General features: G+C 60.5%; 2 protein-coding genes across 4 annotated transcripts in view; one reads left to right on the plus strand and one right to left on the minus strand.

The window, feature by feature from the left end:
• Nucleotides 1-7,297, plus strand: PEX11G (peroxisomal biogenesis factor 11 gamma). Of its 2 annotated transcripts, none has more exons than XM_049642468.1 (5): nucleotides 1-662; nucleotides 1,987-2,175; nucleotides 4,903-5,081; nucleotides 5,972-6,034; nucleotides 6,642-7,297. In XM_049642468.1, the coding sequence occupies exons 1-5, from the start codon at nucleotides 603-605 to the stop codon at nucleotides 6,874-6,876; spliced, it is 726 nt and encodes a 241-aa protein (XP_049498425.1). In that variant the 5' UTR covers nucleotides 1-602; the 3' UTR covers nucleotides 6,877-7,297. The 2 variants fall into 2 exon arrangements, with proteins under 2 accessions (XP_049498425.1, XP_049498427.1); XM_049642470.1 differs by having other exon boundaries at nucleotides 2,097-2,175.
• Nucleotides 7,298-9,088: 1,791 nt separating this feature from the next.
• Nucleotides 9,089-19,984, minus strand: part of ARHGEF18 (Rho/Rac guanine nucleotide exchange factor 18) — a 73,731-nt gene continuing 62,835 nt past the window's right edge. For both annotated transcript variants that reach the window (XM_049642371.1, XM_049642372.1), the window contains 11 exons: nucleotides 19,236-19,414; nucleotides 18,355-18,446; nucleotides 16,122-16,304; nucleotides 14,768-14,905; nucleotides 14,304-14,425; nucleotides 13,735-13,791; nucleotides 13,597-13,644; nucleotides 13,015-13,485; nucleotides 12,345-12,678; nucleotides 11,367-11,492; nucleotides 9,089-11,286 (listed from right to left, as the gene is read on the minus strand). In XM_049642371.1, the coding sequence (XP_049498328.1) occupies nucleotides 11,144-11,286; nucleotides 11,367-11,492; nucleotides 12,345-12,678; nucleotides 13,015-13,485; nucleotides 13,597-13,644; nucleotides 13,735-13,791; nucleotides 14,304-14,425; nucleotides 14,768-14,905; nucleotides 16,122-16,304; nucleotides 18,355-18,446; nucleotides 19,236-19,414 (1,893 nt within the window). In that variant the 3' untranslated portion in view covers nucleotides 9,089-11,143. The remainder of the gene's footprint in view (nucleotides 11,287-11,366; nucleotides 11,493-12,344; nucleotides 12,679-13,014; nucleotides 13,486-13,596; nucleotides 13,645-13,734; nucleotides 13,792-14,303; nucleotides 14,426-14,767; nucleotides 14,906-16,121; nucleotides 16,305-18,354; nucleotides 18,447-19,235; nucleotides 19,415-19,984) is intronic.

Here is a 19,984-nt window from a genome sequence, read left to right on the forward strand (position 1 = left end):
CTGTATCCGTGGCTCAGGCCTTTAGGCCCTACACCTGAAACTCCTACAGTGCCGTCGACCAAACTGGGGGGCGGAAGGAAAGCTACAAACTGGTACAATGTGAATAATTTAATACCTTCTTCCCGGCCACGCAGTTAATTAGGTCCCTTGCAGCAACTCCAGTCACCAGACTATCGCCTTGTCTAGAACGGTTGCAGTTTCCTTGACTTTCTAGCAATGCCTTCTCTGATATTACACCAGCTGCACACGGTCGCTATAGACCAGCAGACAACAGGCGAAAGGGTGAAGCACAGAAATTATAAAGAAAAACCCCTTCTTGAACCAGGGCAACTTGGACATTTTTGTGGGCAGCTGGTTAGCTCGGAAAAGACCAGCCGTCGCGGGGCAGAAGGCAGCGGGTTCCGAGCCATCCGGGGACACACGCGGCCGTCACGCAGCTGCCAACTCCGACGCTCCCTGATGCAGACAAAGGGCCGGACCGGGGACAAAGGGTCGCGGCCGCGCCTGCGCACAGCGTCCCCCCCGGGGGCGTGGCCTCGCGCCTCGCCCCCGCCCCCTGGCGCTGCGCGCTCACGTCACGGTGGCGTCACGGCGGAGTTGCCATGGCGGCGCTGAGCGGCCTGGCGTCGGCGCTGGAGTCTTACAGGGGCCGCGACCGCCTGGTGAGGCTGGGGCGGAGCGCGCTCGGAGGTCTCGGGCCAGGGCCAGGGCTCAGAGACGGGAAACTGAGGCCGGAGAGGGGCGGGGTCGCTCAGGATCCTCCGTCGCAGAGGCCCTCCCCGGGCTGGGCTCCGACCCTGTCCCCTAGCGGCGATCGTTAGGTTGTTCCTGCTAACCTGTCATGGCTGGATTATTTTCAGTACCAACCAAATCCGCACATTTGGACGTTTGGGGTCCGACCAGACCACTGAAGATGGTCACTGGGTTGTCCCAGTCATAGCACTTAGGATTTAGGACCAGATCCCCTATAACTGGGCATTGAGGTTGTTCCAGCCATTTCAACCTGGCTGGACATTTACAAGGCAACCAAGTCCACGTTTGAACATTTAGGGTCTGACTAGGCCGCTGCAGTTGGTCCCTGGGTTGTCCCTAACAATCTTCTACGGGGATTTAGGATTTTTGTAGGGCTTTCCCTGTGTTTGGATGTTTAGGTTCCTACCACATACCCTCTGGTTGGGCATTTAGGGTCCATCCAGGCCCTTGAGGGCAGAGTCTCTGCGTGTTCCTATAGAAGCTTCCTTCTTTTATAGGTAGGAATTTAGGTTGTACCAGGAAATGTACCAGTGGTTGGGCAGTTGGGTTCCAACCAAATCCCTTATGATCGGGCATTCAGGTTTTAATCAATTCCCAAGCTGGACGTTTTACACTGCAGAGTTTTGCTGTTAAAAGGGACTGAAAAGAAATCAGTAACAATAATATATAAAACAGGAAAAAGCAATTTCTGAAAACCAGATGAAACACAGGTAGAAGGTATAAAGCCGACCCAGTTCTCAATGGACCCAGTCAGCCACTGAGTTCCTTTGATCACTGAAGTAATTCAAGCATATGACCCTTTTGCTCACTGGGCTGAGGCCGGATCACTTCTCCCCTCCCCACTTCTCCCCTCCCCACTTCTCCCCTCCCCAGCCCGGCTACAGACTTTGGTCCAGCTGGGTAGATGCAGATATACACGTCCGCCTCGTCCTCCAGCTTGCTGGGAAATGGTTTCATTTTCTTGTTCCCATCACATCTGTCTCCAAAGGGAGGGTGACACGAGCCAGCCCTCCCTTCGAGTGTCCACAGTGACTTTTGGACAAGGATGCCATGTTTCTCCATTTGGCCCACGTGCAAGATGGGCCAGCAAATGTTCAGCTCTTATTGGAAGTGTGTTGATCTAGTCTACCGACTCTCCCCACCCAACTTGGTCCCGTGGGATCCACGGCCACGGGGGCTGATCCAGCCTAGTCTGGGAACGAGGCCGTGCTGACTGCTTCTGGTGTCCTGCAGATCCGAACGCTGGGGTACTGTTGCCAACTGGTTGGTGGGGTCCTGGTGGAGCAGTGTCCAGCCAGGTCAGAAGTGGGGACACGCCTGCTGACACTGTCCTCCCAACTCAGCCACTGTAGGACTGTCCTGCGACTCTTTGACGACATGGCCATGTTTATCTACACGAAGCAGTACGGCCTGGGGGCAGAGGTAAAGGGGCCGTAGAGAGGGAGGCACAGACTCTGGGCAAAAACTGGTGTTTTCTGGACTTGTCTGAAGGCTGTTGTGTGGGCAGTTTATTGTTTTGTTTTTTAAAGTTTATTTATTTTGAGAGAGACAGGGAGAGTGGGCAGGGGAGGGGCAGAGAGAGAGGGAGAGAGAGAACCCCAAGCAGGCTCCACACTGTCAGCACAGAGCCCGATGGTGGACTTGAACTCATGAACCTCGAGATCATGACCTGAGCTGAAACCAAGGATCAGATGCTCAACCGACTGAGCCACCCAGGAGCCCCGGCAGTTTAATGTTTTTTTAAAAAAACTTTTGCTTTCTTTTTTGAGATAATCATATGTTCTCGTTTTAATTTAAATGAAAAAATAAGTGGGGCGCCTGGGTGGCTCAGTCAGTTAAGCGTCCGACTCTTGATTTTGGCTCAGGTCATGAGCTCATGGTTCGTGGGATCGAGCCCTGCGTCGGGCTCTGTGCTCTCTCTCAAAATAAATAAATAAATCTAAAAAAACAGCTTCTACATTCATACATTCCAAAAGGCTATATAGGCTGTATGTAGACTAAAAAGTCTCCCTCCTTCCTGATCCCCCTTCCCCAGTTTTCCTCCTCAGAGGCAGCTGTTGTCGGCTTTCTGTGATTGCTTCATGAGATCTGTACACGCACAGGCAAATACGCATTGTTTATATAATGAGCTGTGTGCCATTTTCACCGTCCCGCCACTTGCTTTTTTCGCTTATACAGCACAACTTGGAGGGCACTCCACATAGGTCCAAACAGAGCTCCCTCCTTCGTTGTGGCCACCTAGCACTTGCTATGCAGCTGGCTGGTCCCCTGTTGAGGGACATGGAGGTTTGGCTGTTATAAGGGGACTGCAGCATTCTGCAGGAAGGCGCGTCACCTAGAGCAGTGTTCCCTTGCCTGGGGCCATCTTGTCCCCCCAGGGGACATTTCCCCAGGGGATGGGCTCAGAAGCTGCCTGGGGCCAGCCTGGCCAAGTCATGCCCCTCCCTGGGTGTCCTGCCCAACCCCTCTCCTGTCCCCTCTCTGAGCCACTCCATGTTTGCTCCCATCCTCGCTCCACCCCAGTGCCCCATGGCCCAGTCACCCCAACTTCAGGTGCTTTCCTGGACCGTCCCCCTGTTTTGACGCCCATGTCCTATCTTCTTCTTTGATTAGGGCATGCTTCCCATGTGCCCCCTGAGGACCCCTCCCCCCACATCTCTGCGTCCCTAGACCAGGGGCCCTGTGCACCTTGTCTCTCCCTTGGCCAGAACAGGAACTCCTTTGTTGGGTCCAGTGTTTCTGTGTCTGTGCCCCCTGCCCAGTGAGCATCTCCTCCCCGGTGTAGGGCCTTGACCTTGCTGCTTCTCTGGAGACACTGTGGAATGAGCACACTGGGGAGGGGCGAGGAGGGGCGGGGAGGGCTCTGTTCTCATGGAGGAGTGGAATGTGCCAGCACACCAGAAGGTCCCAGGCAGGATAGGGGAGCTGGAGTGGGGTTCAAACCCAGAGGGAGGCAGGGTCACAGCTGGCTAGTGGGAAGGAAGGGGGCATTGGTGGGGCTCATGAGGGGGATCCTGGGAAGATGGAGAGGAGGGAGGGGGTATGGCGGGCAGCTTGGAGGCCCCCAGGGGCCCGGATCCTGGGGGGTGGGGCCCAGGCTCCTGCAGCCTCAACTGGATACAGGCGGTGGCTCAGAACTCAGGCTTGAAGAGCGTGGGTTCTGCTGTTTGAAGGCCTGAGGCCTGTCCTTGTATGAGAAGGGGCACACGGCAGCTCACCCCAGGCACCCCCAGTTTGCCTGTTTGTGGGGATGTGCCCCCTCTCTGGTCTGGGGAGGCGACCCGAGCCTTGCAGCCTCGTGCCCACTTACTGTCAGCACTGAGTGCGGAAGCCTGGTGGTACCATAGCACCCTGCCTGTGGGGTCACGGTTCCCTCATGGGAGTCATCTGCGAACTTGAAAGACATTTCTGGGGGCGCCTGTGTGGGTGAGGCCGTTGATCGTCCGACTTTGGCTCAGGCCATGATCCCGCTGGATTTGAGCCCCGAGTAGGGCTTTCTGCTGCCAGCTCGGAGCCCGCTTCGGATCCCCTGTCGCTCTCTCTGTGTCCCTCCCTGGCTCACGTTCTCTCCCAAAAATAAATATATATGTATATAAAAAACATTCCTGGTGCCAGTGCCCACCCCAGACCTAGTGAGGCAGAAACCCTGGGGATAGGGTTTTTTTTTTTTTTTAATTTATTGTTTATTTATTATTGTTTTATTTATTGTTTAATGTTTTACTTTTATTTTTGAGAGACAAAGAGAGACCAAGCATGAGCAGGGGAGGGCCAGAGAGAGAGGGAGACACAGAATCCGAAGCAGGCTGTGCTGACAGCTCAGAGCCCAGTGTGGGGCTCAAACTCACGAACCGTGAGATCACGACCTGAGCTGAAGTCAGAAGCTTAACTGACCGAGCCACGCAGGCACTCCTAGAGGTGGGGGTTTTGAAGCTCCCCGGGGACTCCCGACACCTTCTGTTCCACTGGGCGATGACCACACTGTTGGGAAGCAGAAATCAGGCCTTTCTCCTGCAGTGGCCCAGCCAATGGGCCAGCCTGCTGGGCCTGGACATTGCCCTGTGACTGCCACCTGGCCTGGTCTGGGTCCCTAAAGTGGACCTGGGTAGGTCTGACTCCAGGCCCATCCCCCGCTCTCTCCTGGTCCTGCAGGAGGAAGACCTCTTTGTCCGCTGCGTATCCGTCCTGGGCAACCTGGCAGATCAGCTCTACTACCCCTGTGAGCACATCGCCTGGGCTGCCGATGCCAAGGTCCTCCGTGTGGACTCTGCCCGGTGGTGGACACTGAGCACGGCCTTCTGGGGCCTCTCCCTGCTGCTGGGCATCGCCAGGTAAGTGGTGTTAGCACGCGCCGGCAGGCTGTATGGGTGCCCCGAGACCCGGGCCGATGGGCAGACAGGCTGGAGGTGCGAGCGTCTTGGCCTCTTCCCACAGTCCTCCTCTTGTTGCCCCCTCCCTGGATCCATCCAACGGCCGCCCTAACAGATGCCCACAAAGCCGGTGGCTTCAAACATCACACGCTGACTGTCTCGCCGTGCTGGAGGGCGGACGTCCAGTAGGGACTCCCCGGGCTAGAAATCCGGGCTAGAAATCGGGAGGCTGCAGGGGACAATTTGTTCCTGCCTTTTCCGGCTTCTAGAGGCCACTGCCCTGCTCGGCTCGTGGCCCCTCCTTCCATCTCAGAGCCTGTCCCTCCAGCCTGTGTCCCTTGTCACATCTTCTCTAACTCCAACCCCGTGCGTCCTTCTTCTGGGTGTCATCCCAGGGCCACCTCGGTCACCTCCCATTTCAAGACCCTTAACTCGGTCACATCTGCAGAGTTTTTGAGCATGTAAGGGAGCACACTCACAGGTCCTAGGGACTAGGATGTGGACATCTTTGGCACGTGCGTGATTGTTCCCGCCGGAGCCAGGAAGAATAAGTCCAGGCCTGGACCCGGTCTCTCCGTGTGCGTGGTCATCGGCGCACATCCCCGGACAAAACAGCCAGGGGTTTCCTGTCTGGCTGTGTGCTTCTGAAACCCGTATCGTTTCTAGAACTGTGAAAGAATGGTTTCCTCCCAAACATTTTCCTCTCTACAGAGAGTCTGCTGAGTGGGTTTGTTCAGAGTCCTCTGCCCAGAAAACACAGGCAGAGCGTCCCCGCCCCCCGCCCCGTACTGGCGTTTCCCGGCAGATGGGAATGCCCCTCTGGTGGCACATCCCCCCCTCTGTTGATGCAGGTCATTGTGGATGGTCCTGAAACTGAGACAGAGGCTGAGGGACCCCACGGTGGCCTTTACCAGGTATGACATCCAGGGACATCCGGGGTTTGGTCGGGAGAAGGCTGACTTCGTCCTGCACGCTGGGGACCCGGGTGGGAGCCAGGAAGCTGCTTCCAGTTGCCACCAGTTATGAGCCTCGTCCTCTGCAGGCCTGGGCTGGGGCGGCCGCGTGTGCTAGATCATGGGGCCTACGGCAGCTCCAGGGACTGGCACAGGTGGGGAAACTGAGGCCTGCTTGAGGCCCTGTAGACAGGAAGTGGCTGAGCCTTCATGGCGGCGCCCCCAGCAGGGAGACTGATCTGGGACAGTCGTTTCTTGAGGACTGTGCTCACCGTCCATGTTTCATCCGGGCTGGGAGGGAATGTGGGGCAAAGCCGCACCCCGGCAGGCCCAGAAGCTGGGCCCCCACCGGTCCCCCCACCCGTCTCCAGTGGCCAGACGACCGAGGTGTGGATTTGAGACTTTTCCTGCCAGTCTGTGCCCTTTTCGTGCCATGAGCTCCCTGTCGGGGGGTGTGACAGGGACCCAGTCCCACATTTCCCTCCCTGTGCTGTCACCTCTTCCGGCCTGTTTGGGGGAGTGAAGGCACTCGTGGGTCGTCCCCAGCACCTTCTCTCTGCTCCCACAGCCGGCTGCCGCGGAGCAAGAGGAGGGCCTTGGAGGCCCAGGTTCAGTCGGAGGTGCTGACTCTCCTGAGCAATCTGGCCGATCTGGCCAACGCCGTGCACTGGCTGCCTCCGGGCGTCCTGTGGGCCGGCCGCTTCCCCCCGTGGCTGGTGGGCCTCCTGGGCACCGTCTCCTCCCTCCTCAGTGTGTACCAGGCCGTCCGGGCCGGTGACTGGACCGAGGCCACCGCCCCCTGACGTGGCCCGGGAGGTGTGGATGCAGCCGGAACCCCACCGGAGGGCCCCCTCCCACAAGGCAGAAATCACCGGGGCTGGGGCTGGGTCTTTAATTGAGCGAGTCAATGCCAGGGGTAGGGAGGTACGGCCCAGAGAACGCTCGAGCGCCTTGGGGACAAGGCCAGGGTGGGGCAGGATGTAGGCAGGGGTGAGGTCCCCTGAGTGCTGAGGGCTAGGGCCTTCCGGGCTCAGTGGGGGAGGCTGCTCTCAGGTCCAGAGTAGGGGTCTCCAGGCCTCACGTGCAGAGGAACCTCAGCAGACCCTCGCACGGCCTGTGTCCTGCATTCCAATCAAGGCGAGCAGGAGAGCCCGGGCGGCGTGTGCCAGGCGGGCCTTCGGACAACGGAAACGAGGATCAATTAAAGGGTGTGCTGGTGCCAGGCCCACGTGTGAGCTCATTCCTGTCTTGCTGGCTCCTGCCCCTCCCGCCCACAGGCCCCCTGGCTCACACCAGGCCCCTGGGCCTTATTTTCCGGGGTGTGTAAGCGCTGCATGGATGTGGTGGGTGCCTGGAAACCACACCTCCCCGGCCTGCCTCCTGGAACGTGCTTGGCTCAGTGGGTCCTCTCGGACTCTGTGAGCACAGCCCACCCGGCCCGGAGCAGCCCTTGGCCGAGGCGGGCGGCTCTCCCGCCCCCACGCCTGGGTCTTGTCCTCCTGGGTATCGCTGGGGTGCTTGTGGCGGCTGAAGCATTTCACGCTCCGACACGGCCAGGACCCAGGGCCGGTCTGAGCGTGTCGTGGGCGCCAAGCTGGGGCTGGGCCACGCAGGCTCCTGTCTCCCTCCTCGTGGGGATCAGGGTGCAGTGGGATGCATTTACTGTTCAGGCTGACATTTGAGAGCCACCGCCCCCCTGTGGCCTCAGGCAGGCACCTGCAGGTGGTGGCCAGCCCACACCTGCCCCTCCCCGTGACAGGAGTCCTGGTGGGAAGGCAGAGGGGATCATGCTGTCCCTCTGGAAAGATCTAACAAAAATGGCAGTTTGCGGCCCCTGGGGCTTCATGGGACACCCACCGCATCTTGTTTCCCAAGGAAGGGACGTGGTGGGAAGAGCTGGGGTGGAGGCCACTTTGGGTGGACACGGGGCACAGGAGAGACCCCCCTTGGAGCACCCTGCCCCACCTGTCTGTCCCTGGGGTTCACAGGTGGGGGGTGGGCCAGGCTCTGGGCCCTTAGCAGAGGCCCCCTTCCCAGCACTCGGGGCCACCAGGGAGATTGGGGGGGGGGGCGGTCACAGCAGCACCCACTCACCTGCCTGGAGACTCAGTCAATACTCGGCACCCAGGGCAGGGTGTCTGTGGGTAAACCACGTGAGCACCTGGATGCTAACGTGTCAGGTCACGGGTGCCCCAACAGGCTGGTGTCCCTGTGGGCCTGGGCTGTGTGGGAACACTGCTGGGTGGTCAAGGAGAAACCCCACCTGCAGTGTGGCCACACCCCCTGCTCGGCCTCTTCAGGTCTTTGTTCCCAGGAGCTGGGCCTCAACGGGCTCTCTCGGGACCCAGGGAGTACACATGGCAGCAAACTGGGGAGCAGGGAGGTTGGTGGGCCTGGAGGATGGCCCAGAGGCCAGCCATGGCTCCTCGTCAAGAAGGCTGACGCCCCAAGACCACGGGGACAGGCCTGAACGGAAGGGGGCCGCGCTGGAGCGGGGAGGACTGGCGGTGCTCCCACACCTCAGTCCCCTGCGGAGGGCTGCTTCTCCCCGGGCCACGGGCGCCCTGGCCTCGCCACCGCCCCCAGTGTGATCATCATCTGGACCATCCTCAGAGGGGACCAGGGCGGGCTTGTGGGCTGGGCTCCTCTGTGCGGGGCCACATTGCTTGCCCAGGAGGAGCCTCAGCATCCCTGAAGCCACCTCCCCAGCTGCGGGGCAGGGGAGTGTCCTGCACTCTTCCACAGGCCTGACCCCTGCATGCAGCAGGTGGGAACATCAGCTCAAGGGGCTCCTAAGGCATCCCGGCCACGCAGGCCCTGTGGAGGGGAGTCTGCGGGGCCCTGAGCGTGGCGTCCAGGCCTCCCCCAGGTCCTACTGCAGCAAGGGGTGTGGTGGGGGGGGGGGCCGCCTGGGGAGGGGAGCCACGGGAGTCTCCCCGTAATCCACCATCACAGCACCGGCGTTGGGCAGATGATCCTCAAACAAAACCCCAAACCCTCAATACGAACACTCCGTCCGCTCACCTCCGAAGCTTTTATTGCTGGAATCAGGTCTTCAGTTCTAAGACGGTTCTGAAAGATCCCGCGGTGAGGAAACACAATCATCGTAAAAGCAATTGTCGGGTGGACTAAGATTATGGTCACGATTAACAAAGACACGCACAGATTCCACAGAAATAGTATCTGTTCAGCCACCGACCACACAAGGAGAACTGGGCTCTACCCAGGGGTGACCTCCTGCTGGCCAGACATGTACTGGCACTGCCCCGCTGCGTGGCACGACCGAGAAATGCTCTCGGCCCCGTGGCGGGGAGCCCCGACTCCTGCCACGTGGCTGAGCAGAAACTCCTCACCGCGAGGGGCACCTGGCGGTCACATCGCCCAGCACAAGGGCCCAGGAATGTTCTCTTTACGACAGGACAGGGACCTAAAGTCAACTTTTCTAAAGTGCTCCGATACGTCTCGGTACGACACGAACACTGATTAGAGACGTGGCACAGGTCAGCTCCGCTGTGTCACAGGACCGAGGGAGACCGCTTTTCCTTGCTCCTCGAGGAGGAGGACACGGTCAAGAGCAGGGGAGAGGAGGGAGCAGGCGGGGCTTCTCGGAGAGGCCCGGGAACGTCACACCATTTCCTGTGCTTGGGAGAGGTTCACAACCGCTGCTTTCGGTTCCTCCGTCAGGAATGCCTGTGTCGCTCCACCCCGCAGCGCCCCCGCTCCTTGGTCAGCGAGGGACCCAAGTCCTCCCGCCAATGCCTTGGAAGGGACTGGGCTCTGGGCTCGGTGGCGGAGCCAGGGGTGCAAAGGCTGCGGGATCCCCACTCACCCACCCGGCACCCAGAGTTCCTCCAGAGCTGAAGTGTGGCTCTGACCCATTTGCCACCCCTGACCGTTCCTGGACATCTAACACCCCCCCCCTCCCCTGCCCTCCACAGCTGTGCGGCTGGACTGTGGGGGGGGGAGGGAGCTGCCCTCCAGGGAAAGTGGACAGTAAGCTAGCATGGCTCACTGGGCATGAGGCACCCACGGCCATCTGGCCACCTAAGGTCTCCTGGGCACACGTGACCCCTCTAGCATCTCACCCTTGTCTGCCAGGGCAGGGCAGCCCCACCACTCCATTCCCTAAACCAGCACCTGCCCCTCAGTGAGGGACACCTGTCCCGGGGGCTTCCTCCCTGTGGCCCCAGGAACACCAGCCCATCTCATGGGGACTGGGGACCCTCTGCTAGGAGCGGGACCCTCAGGAGTGCACTAGTCCTGCCTAAAGCTCTCGATTTGCCTTCTCCGGACAGGCTGAATGCTCAGAGAACAGCTGGTGCCCTTGAACCCCACAGAATCATGCCAACTGGGTGAGGTTCCTCTGGGAAGCACAAAGTTGAACAACAGCAGGTTTTAAAAACCTCTGTCAAATTAAAATGAGTTATGGCCCACCCCTTCCAGAACCTATAGAACCTGTCTACGGTGCCACTGGCCATCCCCTTCATACGCCCTGCCCTGTGGCCCTCTGTCCCCAGGCGGGCTGTGTGCCACCCCTGGTCTGAGCTCACGCCCTCGGCCTTGAGGTTCACCGTGAACACATGTAGGTTTCTGCTTTGGAAGCTGTTCTGCTGACACCACCCACCCCTCCTGGTGCCCTAATGACACGTTCCAGCGTCTCCTGGGGGCTGCGGAGCCTGGCCAACGGCCAGCACCTCCTCCTTAGACTGGGGTCTGGCCTGTCACCAGGCTTCTTGCGTTGGGCAGTCCCTGGGAACGATGGCGTGGAGTTGCTCTCTCCCTATTCACATGGGGTGCTACAACTGAACACAGCTCCTTAGGTCAGCTCTGGCTCACCCTTCGATTACAAACTTTCCTTTCTGTATCAAAAAAAGAAGTTTAGAAAGTTACCCAGGCACCATTGCTAATCCTACAGAAAGAGCCTCGAGACGACAGGCCCGCCCCGGCCCAGACCCCAGCCCCAGCCATGCGGTCGCTGGTGTTGGTCTGCTAGGGAAGGGGGGAGGGACAACTGGGCTGCTCCCCAGAGAGCAGGGCAGGGAGGGGTCTGCACCTGGAGCCACAGCCCCTCTAGAAGAAGATGACGTCTTCCTTGCCGGCTTCTTCCTTGTCCAATGGCGTGGTGGGCAGTGGCAAGAAGGATGGGGGCACGGGCGCGCCCCCGGGCTTGGAGCCCTCAGGGGGCACGTCGGCTGGGGCTGAGCCGCAGGGGTCTGGAAGAGAGGGGGGGTGGCGGGTGTCGGCAGCTGCCGGGCATCACGGCGGCCCCGCTGTCCCGGGGGGCCGGGCTCACCTGGGAGAGGCGTGGAGCCGTGGCTGCCTGGCAGGACGGGGCTCAGCGACCGGCGGTTCCGAGAGGCGCCCTCGTCCTTGCCCATGAGCTTGCCGAGAAGCAGTTGCTGCTTCAGGTCGAAGGAGGCTGAGGGCAGAAGGGCACGGCCCGGGGTGTCTGGCCTCGCTCCAGGCACACAAGCAGCCCCCCTCCAACCCCTCCTTGGCTCTTCCCCCAGACGGCCGAGAGAGGACGCCAGCACCCATGCCCAAGGACGGCCCCAGGGACAGCGAGGCCTGACCACAGTGCGCCGCTGGAGAGAGACCCCGTGACCCCCGAGCCCCAGCAGTCCTGGGACACAGGCCCTGCTCCTCAGGGAACACCCCAGGGCTGGCTCCCCTCAGCCAGAGCCTGCATGCTGACAGCACCCAAGGGAGCCCCCCCGGGCTTTCCCTACCGGGGACCATTTGCTGCAGAGTGCTCTGTGCGAGGACCTCAGTGTCCCCTCTGTGGACCGAGGACCCCGTAGAGATGTGGGTGCTAGTGTTGGCACTGGCTGGGGGCTCGGTGGGAGTGTTAGCACTGCTTGCCTCGATGTCCCTCAGTGACCCAGGCTCTCTGACCTCTCCTCCTTGGTCACCCCTTTGCAGGGCCCCTCTTTCTGAACTGCCAAGAGGTTCCCTCATCCCCAGTCCCAGTGTGAGGGCCGGGGTAGGAAAAGGACATGGGGTTTGATGTTTTAATTTTGCTTCTTGGGCCGGAAGACCACATGGGGACAGGTCGTCTCTGTAGCCTGGTGTCACCAGCTGTGCCTTCTAGTTTCCTCCTGGTGCCCCTTCCAGGGAACAGCCATGGGGTCCCATTTTGGTTTGCTCCCAAGAAGCCGCTTTAGTCTCAACAAACGGTGGTGAGTGGACCGGGTGGGCACCTGAGATCACCCATCACCTAGAGCCCACCAGGACTCCGCGGACTCAGCTCCGCCCCCCACTCCGGGCTCACCCGAGCTGTCCCAGCGCTGGGAGCCCCTGCTCTTGCTGCCCTTGTCCTTGCCGCCCTTGGTGGAGGCGGCCAGCTTGGTGGGGATTTGCTGCTGCACCGCCGCCTGCCTCTGGATCTGGTTGGTGGCGCTGAGCAGCTGGATGGGCACGTCGCTCTTGGCCGGCCGACCCTCTGCCGGGGTGCTGTCTCGGCGAGCCACCTCGGGGCGCTCTGGGAACTCGGGGCCCGAACTGGACAGCAGCAGGCTCGCCCGGGGTCCTGGCGCTTTGGCGAGGCCGGTGGGCCCTTCCAGCCCTTCCCCGTTGAAGCTGGGAGCGTGGCTTGGGGGCTGGGCCTGAAAGAGGGACAGACGCCACATCCCAGAGCTGTCCCTCCTGCAGGAGATCACGTCCCACCCCCCAATCCCCCTGTCCCCAGATCTGCAGTGTCCAGGGCCGGCCTCGCCCACTTGCCCCACCCAACCTCCTCTGGGTCCTGGGGTCACCTAAGCGCGCGCTCGCGGCTGGGAGGTTCTGTTTGAGGACGGGGCCGGCGCCGGCCCCCCGGGGTCGCCACTTACTGCTGCAGGTGCACGCACCCACGGTTACACTTAGTCGCGCCCGCGCGCAGACACGCGCCGGGGTTCACGCGCCCGGCGCGCCGCCCCGCCCCGCCCCGCCCCGCCCCTCACCTCGGCCTGCGCGTCGGGCGGCAGCGCCCCAGGCGCCGTGTTCTGCTTCTTGAGGCGCCGCTGCTGCTCCAGCTGCTCGCGCTCCCGCTCCACGGCGCGCTGCGCCTCCCGCAGCCGCTCCAGGTCGTGCTGGTAGGCGCGCCGCTGCCGCTCTAGCTGCTCGCGCTCCTGGCCCAGCCGCTCCTGCAGCTGCAGCGACTCTTCCTCGCGCTGCCGCAGCCGCGCCGAAGCCACGTCGAGCTCCTGCCGCTGGCGCTCCCGCTCGCGCTCCCAGCGCTGCTGCTCCAGCCGCAGCCGGCCCTGCTGCTTCTGCACGCCCGCCAGCTCCTCCCGCTGCTTCTCGAAGTTGCGCTGGCGCTCCTGCTCCAGCAGCAGGTTCCCGCGCGTGGACTGCAGCCGCAGCTGCTTCTCGCGCTCCTGGAGGGCGGCCCTCTGCATCTCCACGTAGCTGTCCTGCTGGGCGATGACGGCCTGCGGGAGGCGAGGCGGGGCGTGGGGGGAGGCCCCGATGTTAGGAGGCGGCTGGCCCTTCCCCAGACCCTAGCCTCCCGCAGGAAAAGGGCCCGGGCACAGCCCCTGTACCTGGAGGCTTAGCAGCAGCTGGGACAGCGTCTGGATCCGCTGCACGAGCTGTGGAGGAGAGAGACGCGGGCTCCCTGCACGGAGTGGCGCGGGGCGTGCATGCCGACCCCCGGGGAGACAGACGAGCCCCGAGCCTACCTCCAGCTCCAGGACGGCGGGCAGACGGGGGCCAGACTCCGCACCTGGCACTGTGACCTGTGGAGGCAACAGAGTCAGACTTGAAGAGCTAAGGACCTGCTGATTAGTGACCAACAGGCCCTTCCCCTCCCAGCCACGCCTGGTCCTGTGACTCGCGTTGAGTCTTGGCGTCTGGAAAACGACTGCACAGGGCAGCCTGCCTGGAGGCGGGAAGGCGGCTGTCGTGGGCTCACCCTGCGGAGGCTGGGGGCACACAGCGGGCAGTAGAGGGAGCCTCAGCCGCAGCCCTGCTCGGGCCCCAGTGCGCCCCAGCCTCCGGGCACCAGGACACTTGTACAGACCCAACGCTGGCGGGCCCCGCAGGGTCTCTCCTCTGCTGATGCGGCTACAGCTACTGCCCTGGGCCTGTCCCCTCTCATCCCATTCCCGGCCACCGTGGGCCACTCCCAGGGACAGCGTGTTGCCGCTAGATGGAAAAACCAGACCACGCAAGCACAGGCTGTTCACACTTGGCAACGGTAACAAAAAGGGCTTGGGGGGCCCTGAACCTGGCTACGGGAGCGACATACCCCAGGTGGTGGCTCCTCAGAGGCCCCCGGGGTGTCGCCGGGCCTGGAGTCTGGGCTGCTCACTGGGCCTTGCCAGTCTCGGGGGCCAGGGTCGTTGCTGCAGACCTTCTTAAAACTGCCGTCTGAAAACCCCAATCCAGGTGCGTGAGGGGGCTGGATGTCCCCCAGGAGTCCGGACGGGGCACCACAACCCCGGAACCCAGGTAGGAAATTGTGGCCAGGCCGCTACCCTTGGGCTTGTGCCAAAATGGCAGCATCGGAGACACACGCCAGCAGGAAAGGGAGGGGCTGGTCTGTGTGCTGCTGTCGGAGCATGACCGACAACACCCTGAAGGTTCCAGAACCTCACCACAGAGGGTTTATAATCGTTGAGGGGAAGCAGCAGCAGAGACACCCAGCAATAAACGCCTCGGCTTTGCAATGCAAAGGGAACGTTCCAAGCTGTCCCGAGAAGCCCCACTCACTCTTGCCAGGGCTGCTCACGGTGTCGCAGCCCCCGAAGGTGTCTGCCCTGCGGGGCAGGCCCACGGAGCCTCCCCCGTCTTCTGCCTGACCGTTGGCGCTGGCCAGCTGCCTGCAGAGCAGGTTCTGGATGTCCTCAACTGTGGAAGGAGATGGGAGGAAGCGAGTCGCCCTGTGGAACCATGCGGGGCACGGGGATCGGGGCCTAGAAGCTTGCAGGGCCTGGGTCACGGTCTTCTAATTCCTGTTGCGGGACTTCAGCCCCCCGCTCTATGCATTCCCCTAACTTCAGGTACTGCAGCCAGGACAGGCCAATGCATGTCTGCAGGTCAGGCTGGACCTTGGGGCAGCCTGTGGGAGGGGCCGGGGAAGAACTCGGGTGTGCGCTTGTGTGTGAGGGGTGCACACAGAAGGTCGGAGGCCATGGGAGGGTGGCCTCTGGGGGCAGGTCTGGTCACACAAAGTGCTTTAGGACAAACAAGCTTTGGCCAGTGAGGCGGTGGGGAGAACATTCCAGGCCCAGGCACAGGATATGAGAGGGTCCTCAGGGGGCCAAGAACAATGGCCCCTGAAGAAATGTGAGGAAGCAGAAGGTCGGTGTGGCCGGAGGACACGAGGCGGAGCAGAAGTGGAGTCCACAAGGGACCCCCCTGGTCTCCGTTCCCTTCACTCTGAAGGAAAGGTCTGGAGGGCAGCTGTCTCTCTCGTTTGTCGCTGAGAGAGCAGTTGCCAGCTGTCTGTCTGGACCCAGTGAGCACTGGCTGGCTGGCCTGACCCAGGCTGGGCCTCGTGCAGAGCTGGCCTAGCAGCTGTGTGGGGGCCACCGGGGGCTCCAGCAAGGACCCTGACGGCTCCACGAGGCGGGCCTGGCACCAGAGTGCTCACGGAGGGCAGGAGACTGGCCAGCGCCCCCCTGTGGTCGCTGTGTTCAGAAGCCTCCTCCCCCCAGAGGTGGGGTTCCAGGCCCAGGGGCAGGAGCCCTCTGAAATGACCCACCAAATGTGGATATGTGCGTGATCTCTGGGGAGATCACTGGTGCCCCACTTCTCAGAGAGGAGGGCCTCTTGAGGGTGGGGAACCCATCTCAGTCGACTCCAGATCCCAGGGGCCTGGCATGGTGCCTCGTGTAGCAGGTGCTTGGGAGAAGGTGCTGAGTCTGCCGGGTGTCAGCGCTGCTCCTGGGAGAACGCCCGCCCCAGCCAGACATAAGTGCGTCCCAGCCAGGGTGGCGAGTTGGCCACACTGGGTCAAGTGCCGTCCTGGGGTCCCCCCGAGAACCATCCCCCACCCCGGGTGGAACTGTGGCGGCAGCAGCAGCCGGGTGCCCAGTGAGGGCCCCCAGGCTCGGCTCCTTACTCTCACTCATGGCCGACTTGAGAATCAGCTCCCCCTGCACGGTCTCGGAGGGGTCCCCTCCTCGGAAGAGGAGCCGTGGCGGAGCGACGTCTTCCAGCCCGCTCGTCTCGGCCATCTCCAGGTAGATCTGCTGTTTCTCGCTGAGGCTCTGCGCAATCTGCTGGTCTTTCAGGTTCAGTCGCTCTGCAAAGGGATGGGGGGCGGGGGCGGGGTGGGGGGCAGCGGTCAGCCTTCCAGGATCGTTTCTCCCAGGACTGGGCTCTGAGAGGCCCCTGCAGGCGGGGGGGGGAGCTGGACTCTGGGGACCCCGGCTGACCCGCGGCCCACCCTTCCAACAGCCCACGGGGAAGGTAAGGGCACGGGCCTGCCTTCTGATTGTTTGCCCCAGCTATGAAAAGCTAAACACCATGGGGTACACGCGAGGACTTTCACGGGCCAATTTATTAGTTTGGGCCAAAGTGAGAATCTTCAAAGACTTAGTTTTCCTATCCTGAGCGTGTTCTGTCAGGCATTTAGGACAAACTCCTTGCAGGTCTCTGGGTTTTATGCCTTTTTTGTAGTTGCGGCCACAGCACAGCTCTCACTGGTGACTGCTAGAATACATGTGTCACGTTCAGCTGCATCTCACAGCCTCCCATAGTTTTCTAGTTGATTCTATTAGATTTTCTAGGCAAATAATCATGTCACATGTGAAACACAATTCTGTCCCTTCCCTTCCAGTCATGATCTGACTTCTGCTCCTCCCCTTACCACCTAGGCTGGAGCTTGCAGGATAAAGGTAATAATGGTGACAGGGGCTGGCCCAGCCTTGCTTCTGATTTTGAGGAGTGTCCCTGAGATCCCAGTGTTAAAGATGAGATCAGCTTTTGATCCAAGATGGGAATGAGTATCTCCATAAAGAAAGCACCTATTTCTAACGCAATCTTGTCACGAACGTGTAAGGAATAGATATCGTTGTAGACTGTGGCATCCACAGAGGTGTGTCCACGGAGATGTGCCTAGTACAGGGTGTGTGTTACATAACCATCCCGCAGAAATAAAGAGTCTGAATGAATACGGCATTAGAATTGTGCTCCCGGGGTCAGTGGGATTCTCCACCCCTTTCTTCTGGACATTTTTATTAATCAGTGCCCTCGAACGTATGCCTCTCCCTACAAAAAGAAATAAAATATAAACTGCCTAATTTTACGTGCTTACTGTCTAAATGCTACCTAATTTAAAAATAAGTGACTCAGTGAGAGGAAGGAGAGAAGCCGATTGAGACCACAAAGCACTGGGAACCGTTGTTGGCAGTGACCTCACTTCAGTCCCACAGGAGTCTGTTAAAGCCAGGAGAAGAATGGATAAGCACATAGGTGCATCTGTACAACCCAACAGTATTCAGCCTTAGGAAGGAAGGGAACACACACCCTACAACACGGCTGAACCCTGAAGCATCGTGGTCCGTGGAATCAGCCAGACACAAGAGGGGAGAGATCGCAGGACTCTCTATACACAAGATCCCCACGACAGGCCAATTCATAGAAACAGAAAGCAGAGCAGAGGTTACCAGGGGCAAAGGGAAGAAGGAGCAGGGAGTGACAGCTAATGGGCACGGGGTTTTTTTGTGGAGAGCTGAAAATGGTCTGAAATTGTGATGACAGTTGCACAATCTCGTGATATACACCCGAAACCACCGCACGGTATGCTTTAAGTGGGTGAACTGTGTAGTGTGTGAATTATGTCTCAGTGAAGTAGCTGGGAAAAAAATTAAAACAGGGCGGGGGGAGCCGAGGTCCCCAACCACAAAGCCAGGGCTGGTCTCGGTCTGCCAGGCTCCAGAAGGAGGCTGTGGGGTCCCGTGCTATTCCAAGTCCCCTTGGGGCTTTTGTGTATGTGACCTGGGACACCCACAGCGAGCTCCTTCCTGGACAGGGACGGAGGGAGAGGGCAGTGTGTGTGGCGAAGCGCGCGTGTCTCGAGGTGGCTCAGGGGCCCCGAGCGCCACCCTCTCCCTTTCTCATACCCCCTCCTGCCGATCGCCAGCTCGTGACAAATCCTCACTGCAAAGGCCCCACAGAGCTGTAGGACACGAGATAGCCCACGGGAGTCACTCCGTGGCCAATCCCAGTGGGAAGGAACAGAGATGCCGCTCATGGCCCCTGGCCCACTGCCTCAAGACGGTGCTGTGGAGCCTTCTGACCACACGAGGGACACATGGTGGGAGTCAGAGGTCCAGACTGACTCCCCTTACCTTGGAAGTCCCTCAGCCTCAGGGCGCGGGCCTCAACCACCTTCCTCTCCTCCTCGGCCTCGCTGAAGGGCCCCTCCTCCTCGTCCGGACAGCTGCAGGGAGAATGGGCAGATGGGCGAGAATGCCTCACGGGCAGGCTGGCCTCAGTGACGGGCCCTGAGAGCTCTGTCTGCAGAACCGGCTGCCGAGAACGTCTCGTTCTTTGGGTGACTTAGCTTGCTAACGGTGTGGGAGAAAAATGAGGGAGAAGAGAACGGCAGCCACCGGCATTCATCCTGTCTCTCAGGGTCCACACGTAACCAGCCACGGGTTTACGTGCCCGGTCACGACGCGGGAGAGGAGGAGACTGAGGACAGCTCACTTCCGGGGGACCTGCAGAACTGGCATTGGGTATGGAGGGAGCTCTGGGCAGGCTAAGGGTCCGGGAAGCTGCCAGGTGTAAAGAGAGGGAGCAGCAGGCTGGCTGGGTCCTGAGGGGTCCCCTGGCCTGAGGAAGAAGGACGGGACACCACAACCTGCTCCAACAGGCCCGGCCCCCTGTCGGGTGTCATTCGTCGCATCCCACCAACACCCAAAGTTAGAACCACCTGGGCCCGCACCCCCCGGCCAGCAACGTCGCGGCCCCTTTAGCAACTGACAGGTTGGGCTGTTGTCGGAAGGTGCCAGAATGGTGCCACGTGTCCCTTTTAGACGAGGGGGATGGACAAAGCACCGAGGCGGAATGAGGGAGAGGAAAGGCAGAGGGGTCTCCGGCCGACCTGTGACCTCTAGTGCTCTCTCAGGCCCTTCAAGGCCACAGCTGACTGGGTGGCTGTCAAAGCCCAAGGCTACACGGCTGGGGGCTCGGGTCGGGAGGGCGCGCACACACGGGCACTTCTCACTTCTCAACGGCCCTTCTGATGTGAGCCATCCAGGTGTTCCTCTCCTCTTTGGAGCTGGTGTAGATCTCGTACATCTCCGGGCCTCGCAGGGAGACGCTGATCAGGAACATGGCTTTCTCCTCGTTGGCCACTTCCCTCACGATGAGCTTTTGTAATGAGATGACCGGGCGCTTGGAGTCCTGTGTGGGTGCAATGCGGTGCCTCGTGAGGGGGTAGCTTCACCCTGCCGTATCTGAATGGCTGTCGCGCGCCTGTCTGAGGGGGAGGGGACGGGGGGCGTCAGGTGCCCCATCTATTTTCAAACAATGGAAAGCAGAGATATTTTGCCACGTGGGGAAAAAAGACACGACTGCAACAATCTCCTCGTATGCTCTGTTTATCATGCTTAAACACGTGTTTTATAACCAGTGATGCATGCCACTGGGCAAAACTCAAGAGATACAAGGGTAGGTAGTGTATGATCACAAATGAATCTTCCTCCTGACTCTGTGCCCCAAACCGCCACAGCCAGGCAGTATTCCTCTCTGTGATCCTACGAGAGACGATGCTCTGACACAGCCCGGTAAAATGCACGCTAACTGGCGGTGATGGGCTGAACTGTGCCCCCCAAATCCTGATGTTAAAGCCCTAACCCTCCTGGCGCCTCAGAATGTGATTCTGTAGAGGTGGGGCCTTTACAGAGGTGCTTAAGGTAAGATGAAGTCATTAAGAGAGGGGGTCCCATCCAGTAGGACTGGGCTCCTACTAAG

This window comes from Panthera uncia, chromosome A2, assembly GCF_023721935.1.
Source record: "Panthera uncia isolate 11264 chromosome A2, Puncia_PCG_1.0, whole genome shotgun sequence".
Taxonomy (NCBI): Eukaryota; Metazoa; Chordata; class Mammalia; order Carnivora; family Felidae; genus Panthera; species Panthera uncia.

What these genes read in the sequence shown, in the direction of transcription:
- PEX11G (XM_049642468.1), top strand. Translation starts at nt 603, where the DNA reads ATGGCGGCGCTGAGCGGCCTGGCGTCGGCGCTGGAGTCTTACAGGGGC. An exon ending in AGTACGGCCTGGGGGCAGAG is followed by an intron (nt 2,176 to 4,902) that starts GTAAAGGGGCCG and finishes CTGGTCCTGCAG; the next exon opens with GAGGAAGACCTCTTTGTCCG. An exon ending in CTGCTGCTGGGCATCGCCAG is followed by an intron (nt 5,082 to 5,971) that starts GTAAGTGGTGTT and finishes CTGTTGATGCAG; the next exon opens with GTCATTGTGGATGGTCCTGA.